Source organism: Sphaerodactylus townsendi, linkage group LG17 (genome assembly GCF_021028975.2).
Source record: "Sphaerodactylus townsendi isolate TG3544 linkage group LG17, MPM_Stown_v2.3, whole genome shotgun sequence".
In the NCBI taxonomy this organism is placed as follows: domain Eukaryota; kingdom Metazoa; phylum Chordata; class Lepidosauria; order Squamata; family Sphaerodactylidae; genus Sphaerodactylus; species Sphaerodactylus townsendi.
In genome coordinates this window covers 44027-57122 of record NC_059441.1, presented here as the reverse complement: position 1 = coordinate 57122, position 13096 = coordinate 44027, and the positions used below count along the sequence as shown (strand labels likewise).

Genomic DNA, 13096 nt, shown 5'->3' with positions numbered 1-13096 from the left:
AATGCAGTCCCGCCTCCCCATGTATGGGCGGCCGCCCTCCCCCACCACGACCAAACAACATTTTTTTGCACCAGGTCTTGAAGTCAGTGTATGGCCCCAGTGGGAAGGAGAAGGGATGTGGGCAGTGGTGGGATCTAAACATTTTAGTAACAGGTTCCCATGGTGGTGGGATTCAAACTGTGGCGTAGCGCCAATGGGGCTGGGCGGGGCACGACGGGGCATGGCCAGGCATTCTGGGGGTGGGGCATTCCTGGGCGGGGCTGTGGCAAGGATGCAGTCGCTGCGCCGGTCCTTGGGCGGGAAACGAATGCACGCAGGCGCATGCTGCCACGCACGCTGGTGCACCTCCTGCTAGACTGCTTCAAGTTCTGTGTGCTACTGCTGAGAGGAGGGAAAAATCACGTGGCAAAATCACCAATTAGTCACCCCCTCTCGGCACACACAAATAATTAGTAACCTACTCTCAGGAACCTGTGAGAACCTGCTGGATCCCACCTCTGGATGTGGGGACGATTTTCCTCTCTTCATGTGTCTAAATGGCCGCAGCCCGGGGACATTTGATCCCATATGCCCCCTTGGGTGGTACACCCCTGCTGGCATCCCCAAAATCCTGGAGCTGCCATGCGTTAGAAATATTTATAAGCCCAATCTACATTGTTAAGGCTGATGGACTTTAAACAGTGGTTATGTGGTCCGTGGGGGGTGGTGGGGGGGGTGGGAGGTCACTGTGACCTGAAACAGGTGATAAAAAACCTGACAAAACTTAAATCTTTTCTAACTTTGTGGGTGTAACTTACCCTCTTCAAAACAAAAATCACGAGTAGCTGTCTCAGGAAAAGGGAAGTAGCAATAATATCATTTCCAGAAAATATATATTTTGATGCAGGGAGTGTATAATCTGGGGTGCTGTGTGGTTTCCGGGCTGTATGGCCGTGTTCTAGCAGCATTCTCTCCTGACGTTTCGCCTGCATCTGTGGCTTCAGATCCTCTGACGATGCCAGCCACAGATGCAGGCGAAACGTCAGGAGAGAATGCTGCTAGAACATGGCCATACAGCCCGGAAACCACACAGCACCCCAGTGATTCCGGCCGTGAAAGCCTTCGACAGTGCATAATCTTCTTGTACCTGATGTACACGTGTAACCGCCAAACGCGTTCACTAGTTTGATAGAGTCCCCAACCTTCCCCCAAATACCAGCTCCTCTGTTTGTAATAAGATACTTTTGAGTCGCTTGGCAAGTGGATCGTTTTGTGCTTTTTCAGCCAAGCGGGTTGGCCAATCTGTGTCCCTTTGTAACGAATACTCTTTAACCTTCTGTCTTTCCTTTCATTGTGCTGCTAACAAAACACTAAACGTTAACATCGCCGTCTTGTTGTAAGTCTGCTGGAAGCTCACTTGAGCGGTGATGTTGTGCTTCAGGGGAGAGGGAGCTGTATGGCTTTTGCTTCCTGTCTTGATGTTCTAGAAGCAATAGATTCTAGAGCAAGTGGCAGAGAAACAGGAGGTAAATGACTCACCTTTACCTTCCTGGGCTTGGTCAACGGAGCTCTTAGCTTGCGCACTTAGGTATGTTTAAACCCTGGAAGAGTGTCTGCTAGAACACCTTAGTTATTTGAAGGCATGAGGGCAAAACCTGGAGTCACTGTGTTAGTACCAATCCCAGGACATCGGTGTCCTTCATTTCTTTCCTCATCTCCCACAATCTGCATATGGAGAATAAATCATTTCTTCACGTGCCCAAGACAGCATAATAAAGCAACCACACAACCAGATTCCTGATTCTGGACCTTGCACTTGACTCCCGGATAATATTCCTCTGTTTTCGAGGGCGGGAATGTACCGTATTCTGTTATATTTTAGGATCCAGTCAGTAGTTATTTGTTTGGAGTCTGCTTCTCTTTCAGTTAATATCGCAGAAAGAGTCCTTTTCATAGTCTCGTCACGGACCTTCACTAAAAAATAACCGATTGGCTTGTGTTGCTGTTCTTTTCTTCAACACTCAGGCAGTTTTGGGGGCTTTTCCTTGGATTAATTAACTTGTTCCTGAGATCTGGGGACCAGAGGTAGCCCAAGATGCTGGCAGAAAACAAGTCACTCCCTGTAGTGGCAGAAAACCCCCCAAAATAATAAACCAAACATTCGTAATTTGCTGACTTGTGATACTGTTCCAGACGCTTTGAAGAAGACTGCCTTACTTTGGATAGCACTAGCTGTGTTAAAACTGTGGCTTTAAATTAAGAGACGGCATGAAGCAGGATCACAGCTCTGCACGATGTCACATTGAGTTTGAGACACTTAAAAGGGTTTAAAGAGCACTCTGCATTTTCCGTTCTTTTCCCACGCAAGTCAGCAGCTATACACCTTTGGACAGCAACTGACATTTCAGACCTTGGGTGAGGATCAGCCGTGTGCGTTCCTAACAGCGTGTTTCTCCCTCTTCCATGTCTCCCCTTCCTTCTCTGCCTTCCCCCAAATGCCCTTTGTTTACGTGGGCTCCTGCAGGCTCCTAGAATCTCAATTGCAGACCCAGAAGAGGAGCCACGACAATGAGCTGGAAGCCCTCCGGGGCGAGATACAGAGCCTGAAGGAAGAGAACAACCGCCAGCAGCAGCTGTTGGCACAGAACCTGCAGCTGCCCCCTGAGGCTCGGATAGAGGCCAGCCTGCAGCATGAGATCACCCGCCTGACCAACGAGAACCTGGTGAGCCAAATATTTTTAGTGGCGTAGAGCAGGGGTGGCCAACCTATGGCACCCCATTCTTCCTATAATCTGAAGGAGGCCCCTCTGGCTCATTGAGACAACTTATGACTCTTGGAATCACTTCTGAAGCTGGCAGGGGCTGATGAGAATTGTAGTCCATGAACATCTGGGGTGCCATAGGTTGGCCACCCCTGGCGTAGAGTGTGTTGAAGAGACCCGGAGGGAATCCTGTTTGCACAGATTTCCAGGGGGAAACCCAGCTGTCACCGGCACACACATGCAAAGGAACTCTGTTATACCACTGTGACATCCAAGCAGGCTTCACGATTCAGGAACTCGTAGCTTTGGAGACCTTCTGAAGCGGGAGGGGGGGGATTAGTTGGAGCCCCCCTCCCCCAATTCTTGAGGCTTGCTTAGTTTAGATTCTCAGCACCTCAGAAGCCTGAGGGCCTTTTTTGACGGTTTGCCCCTTGGCAACGACAGTTACGAAAGTAGCACAAAATGAACATAATGGAACAGAAGAGCAATTAGCTAGTTGTAGTTCATAAATAGCCTGAAATAGCCTGGAGAGCCAGCGTGGTGAAGTGGTTAAGAGCAAGTGCACTCTGTTCTGGAGAACTGGGTTTGATTCCCTGCTCTGCCACTTGAGCTGTGGAGGCTTATCTGGTAAACCAGATTAGCTTGTGCACTCCAACACATGCCAGCTGGGTAACCCTGGGCTAGTCACAGTTCTTCGGAGCTCTCTCAGCCCCACCCACCTCACAGGGTGTTTGTTGTTGTTAGGGGGAAAGGAGATTGTAAGCCCCTTTGAGTCTTCTTACAGGAGAGAAAGGGGGGATATAAATCCAAACTCTTCTTCTTTTTCTGGCAGGACGGCTGGACTGTTTTAGCCTCTTTAAAAACCCGAGAGAAAAGTATCCATGGAATCTCATGGGAGGAAGGAAGTAGTCTAGCAAGCACACATTGTTTTTAAAAAGAAATACTTGAGCACTCATATAATACTTTACACCACAGGTGTCAAACTTGTGGCCCTCCAGATGTTATGGACTACAGTTCCCATCATCCCCTCCCACCATCATCCAGGCAGTGGATGATGGGAACTGTAGTCTATAACATCTGGAGGGCCACGAGTTTGACACCTATGCTTTACACTATGTGTGTGTGTTGTTAGCCGCCCTGAGTTTGGCTGTGCCGGGAAAGTACAAGGTATAAATCAAATTAAAAAATTAATTTAAAAAATTTAAAATCTTCTGAAGGACTGGGGAGAAAACTTTAACGGCACTCCTCTAGGAAGCCTCATGACTTGTCACAGGAACTGCATTTTCCTTATGACCCAAAGAATAAGAAGTTTTGAATGCTGGGAAAATGCAGCTACCCTGCAACAGAAAACTTGAGAAAACCTATCTAGCGCTACACAAGTATGAGAAACAACGGCGCACGCACGCACTAGGATCACTTGGGAAAGCTTGTAATGCCTCAGGGAGCCTAGGGTCGCTTGGCAGTGGCAGCTGTAGGGCAGGACAAAACATCAAGAGAATCAAACAAGGATCTTGGTAGAAAGTAGCTGCATTTTGACTTCAGCCAAAAAATCTCGGACGCTTTTGTGGTTCCGTTTAAACAAGGACTGGTTTATTTACACTCACGATAGCTTCCTTTACTCTGTAAACAAAAAGGGATTGCTTTCTCACAGGGCTCTTAAATTAAACTATACCTAAATAAACAAAATGCCAGGGTACAACGTGAGAAAAGAGTGGACAGCTTTAACTTTGCAAGTCAAAAAGTTCAGGGTTTTTTGTTCTTTTTTGCATAACCTGGAGAGCATTTTGGTTAGGGTACTTCACATTCAAAGTGTTCTCTGTCAACTCAATGCAGCTCTTGACCAGTTAGCACGGGAGCTATTGACAAACCTTTTGCCGGATAGGCTAATAATGAAAGAGGTGCAGCCTGCTCCGCACAAGATGTATCAAGTGTTTAACAGTACCCCTGGTATTCCTGCTCCTCCCAGCATGGTATTGTGGTTAAGAGGAGGTGCACTCTAATCTGGAGAACCGGGTTTGATTCCCCGCTGTGGAGCCTTATCTGGTGAACTAGATTAGCTTGTGCATGCCAACACATTCCAGGAGGGTGAACTTGAGCTAGTCACAGTTCTTCGGAGCTCTCTCAGCCCCACCTACCTCACAGGGTATTTGTTGTGAAGGGGGAAGGAAAAGGAGATTGTAAGCCCCTTTGAGTCTCCTTACAGGAGAGAAAGGGGGGTATAAATCCAAACTCTTCTTCTTCTTCCCATTGCTGTGAGCTCCAATTGTTTTAAAAAAACAGGAGGGGATCAGTTGTATTTGTATGGCTTGGGAAGCCACTCCTTGGCTTGGCATTCTATTGTCTTTAGCTTTAAAAAGGGCTTGGACAGATTGATGGAGGAGAAGTCAATCTGTGGCTCCCAATCTTGATCCTCCTTGATCTGAGATTGCAAATGCCTTAGCAGACCAGGGGCTCAGGAGCAGCAGCAGCAGGAGGCCATTGCTTTCACTTCCTGCATGTGAGCTCCCAAAGGCATCTGGTAGGCCACTGCAAGTAGCAGAATGCTGGACTAGATGGACTCTGGTCTGATCCAGCAGGCTTGTTCTTATGTTCTTATGTCAGTTGGAGATTAGTTTGTTCCATATGGCCAGGCTCCTACCTTGACTCCATCCAAAATGTGTGCCGAGGCAAAGCACGGCAGACGTGCCACGCTTTTCCTGTATGTAGACCAGCCTCTTCCCCTGCAGGTTACTCGTACATGGCTTAAGCGTATTGGCTTCATTGCACTTCCATGATGTAGAGGTCTATCATTACACTTGCATCAGATCTAACTAATGAGGTCTAACTAATAATAACCAACATCAAACAGCCATCAGCAGTAATATTGACTGTTATACAACATTGCTGATATAGTGCAGCCTGTTCCAGCAAGTCCTGTAATTGACCAGGTTTGTTGCAAGCGTTTTCATGTGCCTGCTAAAGGGGATATTTATACTTTATATATTTATAGACTGAATTTATAAATATATTTATAGACTGAATTTATAAATATATTTATATTTATAAATATAGACTGGATTGTTTTGGGCTTCTCTGGTGTCACCAAAAAGGCCCAACAGTTTGTAAGGAAAGTAATCCTTCCAGCCAGACTCTTTCCACAAGAGTCAATTACCCCTGTGGGATGACACAGATATTGACCAATATGACCTCTTGCTGTACTCCTGACCGAACCAGTTCAAAGGTTTTTTAAAAGTACGCATGTGTTCAGAATTGTTTCTAGTTGCTTTCTGGTCTTGAAACATCCTCTAAAAAGCTATGCTTTTTATATCAATTCCAAAGCCTTTATTGGCATTATAAATTACAGAGTTAGTAAAAGGGGGCATTTGTCTTTTGACTAGAACATTAAAACATTAAATACATTGAAATCTACATTAAACATTCACAACCACGCCTCATAAACCGCACACATAAAATAAATCAGCCACTACTACTTTGTAGGCAATGATTGCGCCTGACCAGATAGTGCCTCAAAAAACTCGCAACATTCTCACATACAAAATCACAGAACCATTGAGTAGAAAATTCATAACAGATGGTAGCCTGACAGCGTTTGATGCTTTTTATATAATGACTTTTGCCTGCTGTGTATATCTGCAGGCGATAAATTTTGCATCCAGGCTACAAAAAGGGGAAAGAACCACTGTAGTCCAGTCTGCCTTAAGGTCATTCTAGTTGCTTTTTCTTGAGCAGTTTTGCTGAAATAGTAGCGCTTCTGTGAACGGGACGAACCCACGCTCTGCCTATTTTTTCAGTATTATGAGGAGTTATATGCAGATGACCCCATGAAGTATCAGTCGTACCGGATTTCGCTTTACAAACGGATGATAGTATGTACAAGATGCCGAACCTCTCTCTCTGTAACTTCCAGAGCGCTAACTGAAGAGCTGGCTGCCTTGTTTGCTCTCCAGGAGACCCTTTTCAGAGAATATCGCAATGTCCTTCTCTTTTCTGAGCTTTTTGTGGTGTCAGTTGCGTCAGCATCTTTGTGTGTGTCAGTGCACAGTTTGTTACTAATGACAGCTCCGCAGTACACCGCAGCACAATTGAAGCAGACTCAAGGTTCACGCTCTGGTATATGAAGATAACCTTCAGAGGCTCCTTCCGCACATGCAGAATAATGTACTTTCAATCCACTTTCGATGCACTTTGCAGCTGGATTTTACTGTGCCTAATCCACTTGCAAACAATTTTGAAAGTGGATTGAAAGTGCATTACCCTGCATGTGCGGAAGGGGCCAAAGTCAGAGATTTGAAATTAGGAGTCTTCCGTGTTCTCAGATTTGTACTTCGATAAATAGTCAGTACCATATAATGTAGTGGTGGCTGCTGGCTTTAAAAGGAGGCTAGAAAAATAGTGTGTGATCCGGCAGAACTCTTTCTCTGTTCTGGTTTCAAAAGTGACCCATTTGGAACTGATTTCCGGTGATAATTCCAGGTATTGGTTTGTAGCAACAGAATGAAACAGGAGACGGGCACCTTAAAGGCACAGGAAGTCAATATGAGTGACACCACAATGTGAGGTTGCGTACGTACCCAGCGTGGTGGAGTGGTTAAGAGCAGGTGCGCTCTGATCTGGAGCTGTGGAGGCTTATTGGTGAACTAGATTAGCTTATGCACTCCAACATATGCCAGCTGGGTGACCTTGGGCTAGTCACAGTTCTTTGGAGCTCTTCCTGCCCCACTCACCTCACAGGGTGTTTGTTGTGGGGGAAGGGAAAAAAGGTTGTAAGCCCCTTTGAGTCTCCTTACAGGAGAGAAAGGGGGATATAAATCCAAACTCTTCCAAACTCCTCTATACTTAAGCCATCCCTGTGGAAGAGTTGTCTCCATTGTGCTGCGTGTATTTCTGAAGATGCTTTGTACAATGTCTGATGTTTTAGGCAGTGTGCTGGCTTGCAAACCTCAGCCAGATGGTACCATTTCCTTTCAGCTGCACTCGGTTCCTCTTCTAGCACTAACCACGCTGATCTGGGTTCGTTTGTTTGTTTTGCATATGTTATATATGACAGCAATCTCAGTACCTCACCTATCTCTTTTATGTTTATCACGTAGGATTTAATGGAGCAGCTTGAGAAACAGGATAAGACCGTTCGCAAGCTGAAAAAGCAGCTCAAAGTCTTTGCCAAAAAGATTGATGAACTTGAAGGTATGGTCTCTCTGTATTTCATTCTCTTACTCTCCCGAATTTCATTCTCTTACTCTCCCAATGACAACTAGATATAATCAAGATGAACTGGACTATACATCCCAGGGACGCTCCATCCTCCACACAACCCAATGGTGGGTTAAAATCGAAGCCAAACTTAATGAGTTGGGCATTTCCTTGGAGGACCTGCTAATGTTAACAGAGCAGGAGGTCTTTGGGGAGGAAATTTATCAAGAAAGAACTTTTTTGATAGAGAAGTTTCAACAGATGCTAGAAGAGGAAGCTAATAAAACCCTGTTCCCGATCTCTCTGGGAATACCTGTGTGGATAGATTAATTGTAGCCCAGGTACCTTTATCTCCTGGTTGAGGGCCGGTGGCGTGGAAGGACAATCACCTTAGCTAAGGTGTAATGCCCTGCCTTCTTCCTTTAGCCTTGGACTCCACCTTGGGAATCCCATATCCCACATAAAGAAAAGGAAATGCCGGTGTGGCATGGGTTCTGTGGAAACAGTATCTCATATGCTGTTGAATCGTCCTTTTTATGAGATAGGTAGGAAGAAGCACATAATCCCCTTCCTGCATGGAAGTGAAGGCATTACAGATAAACAGAAGGTTATATATCTTTTAAACAGCCACAACTACGAGCTGTTGGAAGCGGTGGCTAAATTTTTAAATGGTGTTATTTTAACTTGTCAGAAGTTGTAAAGGCTGTTATTATCTTGCTAAGTTAATCTTAAACTATTTATATGCCATTAAAGGTATTCGAAATCGAAATCGAACTAGATATAATAACAGAAGAGAAGCATTAAACTTGTGCTCCTCAGACGCATTATAAAAATGGTTGTAAATGCTGGAACGTTTAAAGTGGGGGGGACATAATTAGCCTGAAAGCAGAGCATCGATCAGTTGAACAAGAGCAGAAAAAAACATTTCTGTTTACTAAGAACAACTGTTTTAAGAGTGCACTGGGCAAATAAGAAAACGTTACTGTAAGATTCAGAAGAATGTGTTGCTTCCGGATTCAGAACACGAATCATTTCATACTCGTTAATGACCGTCCCCAGTGGTGGGATCAAGAATACTGACAGGTTCCCATGGTGGGATTCAAACAGTGGTAAACAGTAAGGGCTGAAGGGGCACGACAGAGAGTGGGCATTCGAGGCGGGCATTAATAATTTCTCTGTTATTGTAAAAAACTCTTACTGTAAAAAAAAAGTTCCTAATTTCCAGCTGGTATCTTTCTGTCCATAATTTTGCTAATATAGCAAGGATCCTACCGTCTACTGCCAGCAGAGAGCAACTACTTCTCTAATTGACTGCCTGCCAAATGCTTAATAGTTTCAAGATGCCAATTTGGTTTCTATGCTGGATACACCTCTAGCCGTGCAAAATCTTGGGTACTATTCCGATATAAGGGACAGAAAAGTCCACAGTGCCATTGGTGCATACAGCCAATGCTGGAATAAAAGGGATGCCTGCTCTTGTTGCTCCAGCCATGCTGGACAGGCGTTGCCCCTTGCTTGACTCTGCTGTGGTGCTAACTTTGTGCAGGAGAACAAGATTCCTGGGGCTTGGAAAGTTCTATGCAGCCCTTTAATAATTTTGCTGTAAGCTTGGTGTGAGATGGGGATCGTTATATACAATACAATACAACAACCTTTATTAGGCATATTAAAATAGGCTCCAGAGCATTACAGACATTTCTGATGTACAAATCAAAAGTACATTCAAAACACAGACAGATAAACTATCTAGCATTGGATGTTACTTAGAAAATTCTGTCACTTGTAAAAGAAATTTTGCTACTTTTCCCAAGAGCATGGCCTCTGTGCTATTTAACAAAAGCTCCACAACAGAGTTGTCAGAGTCTCTTTCAGATTTGTCTAAGACCAGCCCAGGAGAGAAATTCCTAATACCCACATATCTCGGACAGTCAAGTATAATGTGAGCAAGAGTCTCCACTTGGTTTTTACAGTGTGGACAGACCTGGTCCTGGAGAGGGATAGATAGGTAGCGACCACTTTGTAATGGCCGATGGGGAAGAAGTATTGCATCTGGCCCTTGTAATAATCCATCTCTGTTGGGGTTCAGTGAATAGTTCAAGATATTTGGCTATGTGCCCCTGTTCTGGTACTATTCCGACAGAAAGGGGTGAGCATGATTTATTTGCTTGGCCCAACAAGATATGGTATTCCTGTTCTAGAAGTCTGCTTTTTAAGGTTTGCAGAATCTCTCTGGGTGACAGCATACAGAGATCTTCAAGTATTAAACCCAGAGAGTAGATTTTTGATTTAAGAAGTTGATAGGGATCGTTATATATTTTGGAATCGAGCTGATTTTTTAGTATCATGGTGTTTTGATGGAACTGATCGTGCACTGGAAGAACATTTATTTAGCAAGTGGATATCAAATTGATTCCAGGTCTCTTTGAATTCCTGATTGAATTCTTGTTTCAGTTTTCAAGCATGTTTGCGAATGCAGACTGCAACTCTGGCAGTCAATTAATTCCCACCGCACCGTAATGGAGTTAAAAATGCCAGTGGCTAAGATTGATCCTTTGGGCCCGGCCTAAAACAATCCTTATTAGTGCCTGAATAAGGGGAGGAAATGATGTCCTGCTTATTAGTATCGGTAAACACTGTGCTCCTGTGAGACTGTCTGCCAGAGATAATATTTACTGTGGAAGACTTACACTTTGCTCAAAACGGCCACTCCTTTCCCATTCATCTTGATAACGACAGCTTCCTGCTCAACCCACACATAAGTATTCCCTCCCTTTTCACCTGATCTTACTTTTAGCCCTCAGAGGAAGTGACATCTGGACTTTTTCTGCAGCAAAAGTTCTGTTCTGTTGCTAACCGAGTTAAGACCTTTCACTCAGTTAAATGGCAACAGGGAGTGCCCTTGGATTCAGCTCTTGCTTTCTATTTGCCCACGCTAAACATAGATTTGAAGCACGGGGACTGTATTGATAGCTTTCAGAACTCATGCAATGTACGAATTCAGGCAGTGTGCAGAGCCGTTTGTAAACTGCAGGAGTCTAGAAAATTTAAGTAGGCTTATCTGATGTCCTGTCAGCGGATGCTAGAGGGGATGCAATTTTATCTAGCCTTCTGCCCTGACACAAAGCTAGAAGACAAGGTAAGTTTCCAGTCGTTCAGCAAACTGAATATGCTTCCGACCAGGTTGCTGAGAATATTCCCTCAGTATTCCTCAATGCCAAATGTTCACCTTCGACCTCTTTTTAAAAGAACTCTGATTATTTAAAAACTCCTTTGGTTCCTGTAAGCTATTAGATTATTCAGACCGAAATAGTATTCTCTTTTAATCATTCCGGGGACAGACATTCGTAGCGTTTTTGCTTCCTTATCTAAGGAGGACGTAAACACTCGACAAGGAAGGAGATAGTAGTTTTTCTAGTCCAAGTGAAAACTTTTGATTTTTTGTTTTGTTTTGGAGGGGGTGTCACTTCTTAAATGTGTTTCCATAGCACGTGTTAGCATTTTCTTTAAAAGATGAAAGCGGAATCCATCGAAGGAAGGTAGAAGAGCACAGCATTCGTTATGGAATAGCCGAGAATATTGTCGCTTGTAGGACGGAGTCATCTTTAGGGAACAAAATGTCTTTTAACAACTAGTCATTGAGCAAAATTATACAGAGAGAGGGTTTTTAAAAAAAAATGTGAAGTAAAAAGTTATATTTGTGCATACACTTGATCTGCTGATTTGTATTCACTTGAGTCAATTATTCTACTTTAGCTATTTCTAAAATTTACCTTTTGAATGGTTTATGTTGCACCTGAATAGGGTTCTGCTGGGATTTTTAAGTCTAGAGCAGGGGCCTCCAACCAGTGGCTCTCCAGATGTTCGTGGACTACAATTCCCATCAGCCCCTGCCAGCATGGCCAAGTGACAGGGCTGATAGGAACTGTAGTCCATGAACATCTGGAGAGCCACAACCCCCTGGAGTTGCAACCCCCTGCTCTAGTGGCTTGTTTGACCCTCTGTTGGTTCTCATCCACACTCTTGTGTTGACTTTCCCTCCTTGAGCAGATGTGCTCACTTTATCAAGACCCTGCTCCTGTCTTCCGGGATTGGCAGGGAAGACCGAAAGATTCACGTGGGAGGGACAATTTAAAGTTAAAGGGACTTTCCTTTTAAGAGGATATACTCTGGTTTCTCTTCAGATTGTATAAATCTGCCGCCTTTTTTTCCTAAAAGGGATACAAAAGGAGAAACTACCTTAAACTAAATTGGACCATCAATCCCATTACTACCGGTATTGTCTCCTTAGCTCTCCTGTATCTCAGCAGAGGTCTTTTCATATCACCCTTCTATCTGATTCTTTCAGCTGGATCTGCTGGGAATAGAACCAGGGATCTTCAGCGTTCCAAGCATACGCTCTGCCTCTGAACCCCTCCCACTCAGCAGACATCTTCGTCAGATAGCGTGTCTTGAAATTATCAACGCTGAACCAGCGAAATCCAAATTATATAGCGCCAAACGTCTCAATGAGAACTTAAATATGAATTGCACTGAGTTTCAAAACTGTTATTTTTCTCCCTCTCTTGATGAAGTTGGCCAGATGGAGAACATTTCGCCTGGACAAATAATCGATGAGCCGATCCATCCCGTTAACATTCCGCGGAAGGAAAAGGATTTTCAAGGAATGTTGGAATATAAGAAGGAGGATGAGCCAAAGCTTGTCAAAAATCTTATTTTAGGTAAAAAAATACCTTTCTGCTTACAAAATGCGTTTCAGGATTTCAAGGTGTTGCAGATAAATAGCTCGATACTTGTTATGTTCCATTGTCTAATGTTAGAGGCAAGAAAAAACAGTTTCATCAATTCGTTGTCACTTTTCACCAAAGGAGTTTTGATTAATGAAAGCTGAAAAAAAATGTTGATCTTTAATGTATTGTCGAAGGCTTTCACGGCCAGATTCAACTGGTTCTGGTGGGTTTTCCGGGCTGTGTGGCCGTGGTCTGGTGGATCTTGTTCCTAACGTTTTGTCTGCACCTGTGGCTGGCATCTTCAGAGGTGTATCACAGAGGAAAGTGTGTAACAGACTTCCCTCTCTGATACACCTCTGAAGATGCCAGCCACAGATGCAGGCGAGCGTTAGGGCTAGATCCACCAGACAAACTCCACAACAATACCCACCATGGAAC

General features: G+C 44.3%; 1 protein-coding gene across 7 annotated transcripts in view; it reads left to right on the top strand.

Annotated features, from left to right (window-relative positions):
- MYO5A (myosin VA) overlaps positions 1 to 13096 on the top strand; it is a 103217-nt gene that overhangs the window by 79499 nt on the left and 10622 nt on the right. For 4 of the 7 annotated variants that reach the window (XM_048519667.1, XM_048519661.1, XM_048519662.1 and 1 more), the window contains 4 exons: positions 2504 to 2702; positions 6533 to 6607; positions 7832 to 7925; positions 12503 to 12649. In XM_048519667.1, the coding sequence (XP_048375624.1) occupies positions 2504 to 2702; positions 6533 to 6607; positions 7832 to 7925; positions 12503 to 12649 (515 nt within the window). The remainder of the gene's footprint in view (positions 1 to 2503; positions 2703 to 6532; positions 6608 to 7831; positions 7926 to 12502; positions 12650 to 13096) is intronic. The other 3 variants (XM_048519665.1, XM_048519666.1, XM_048519664.1) reach the window with 1 other exon arrangement.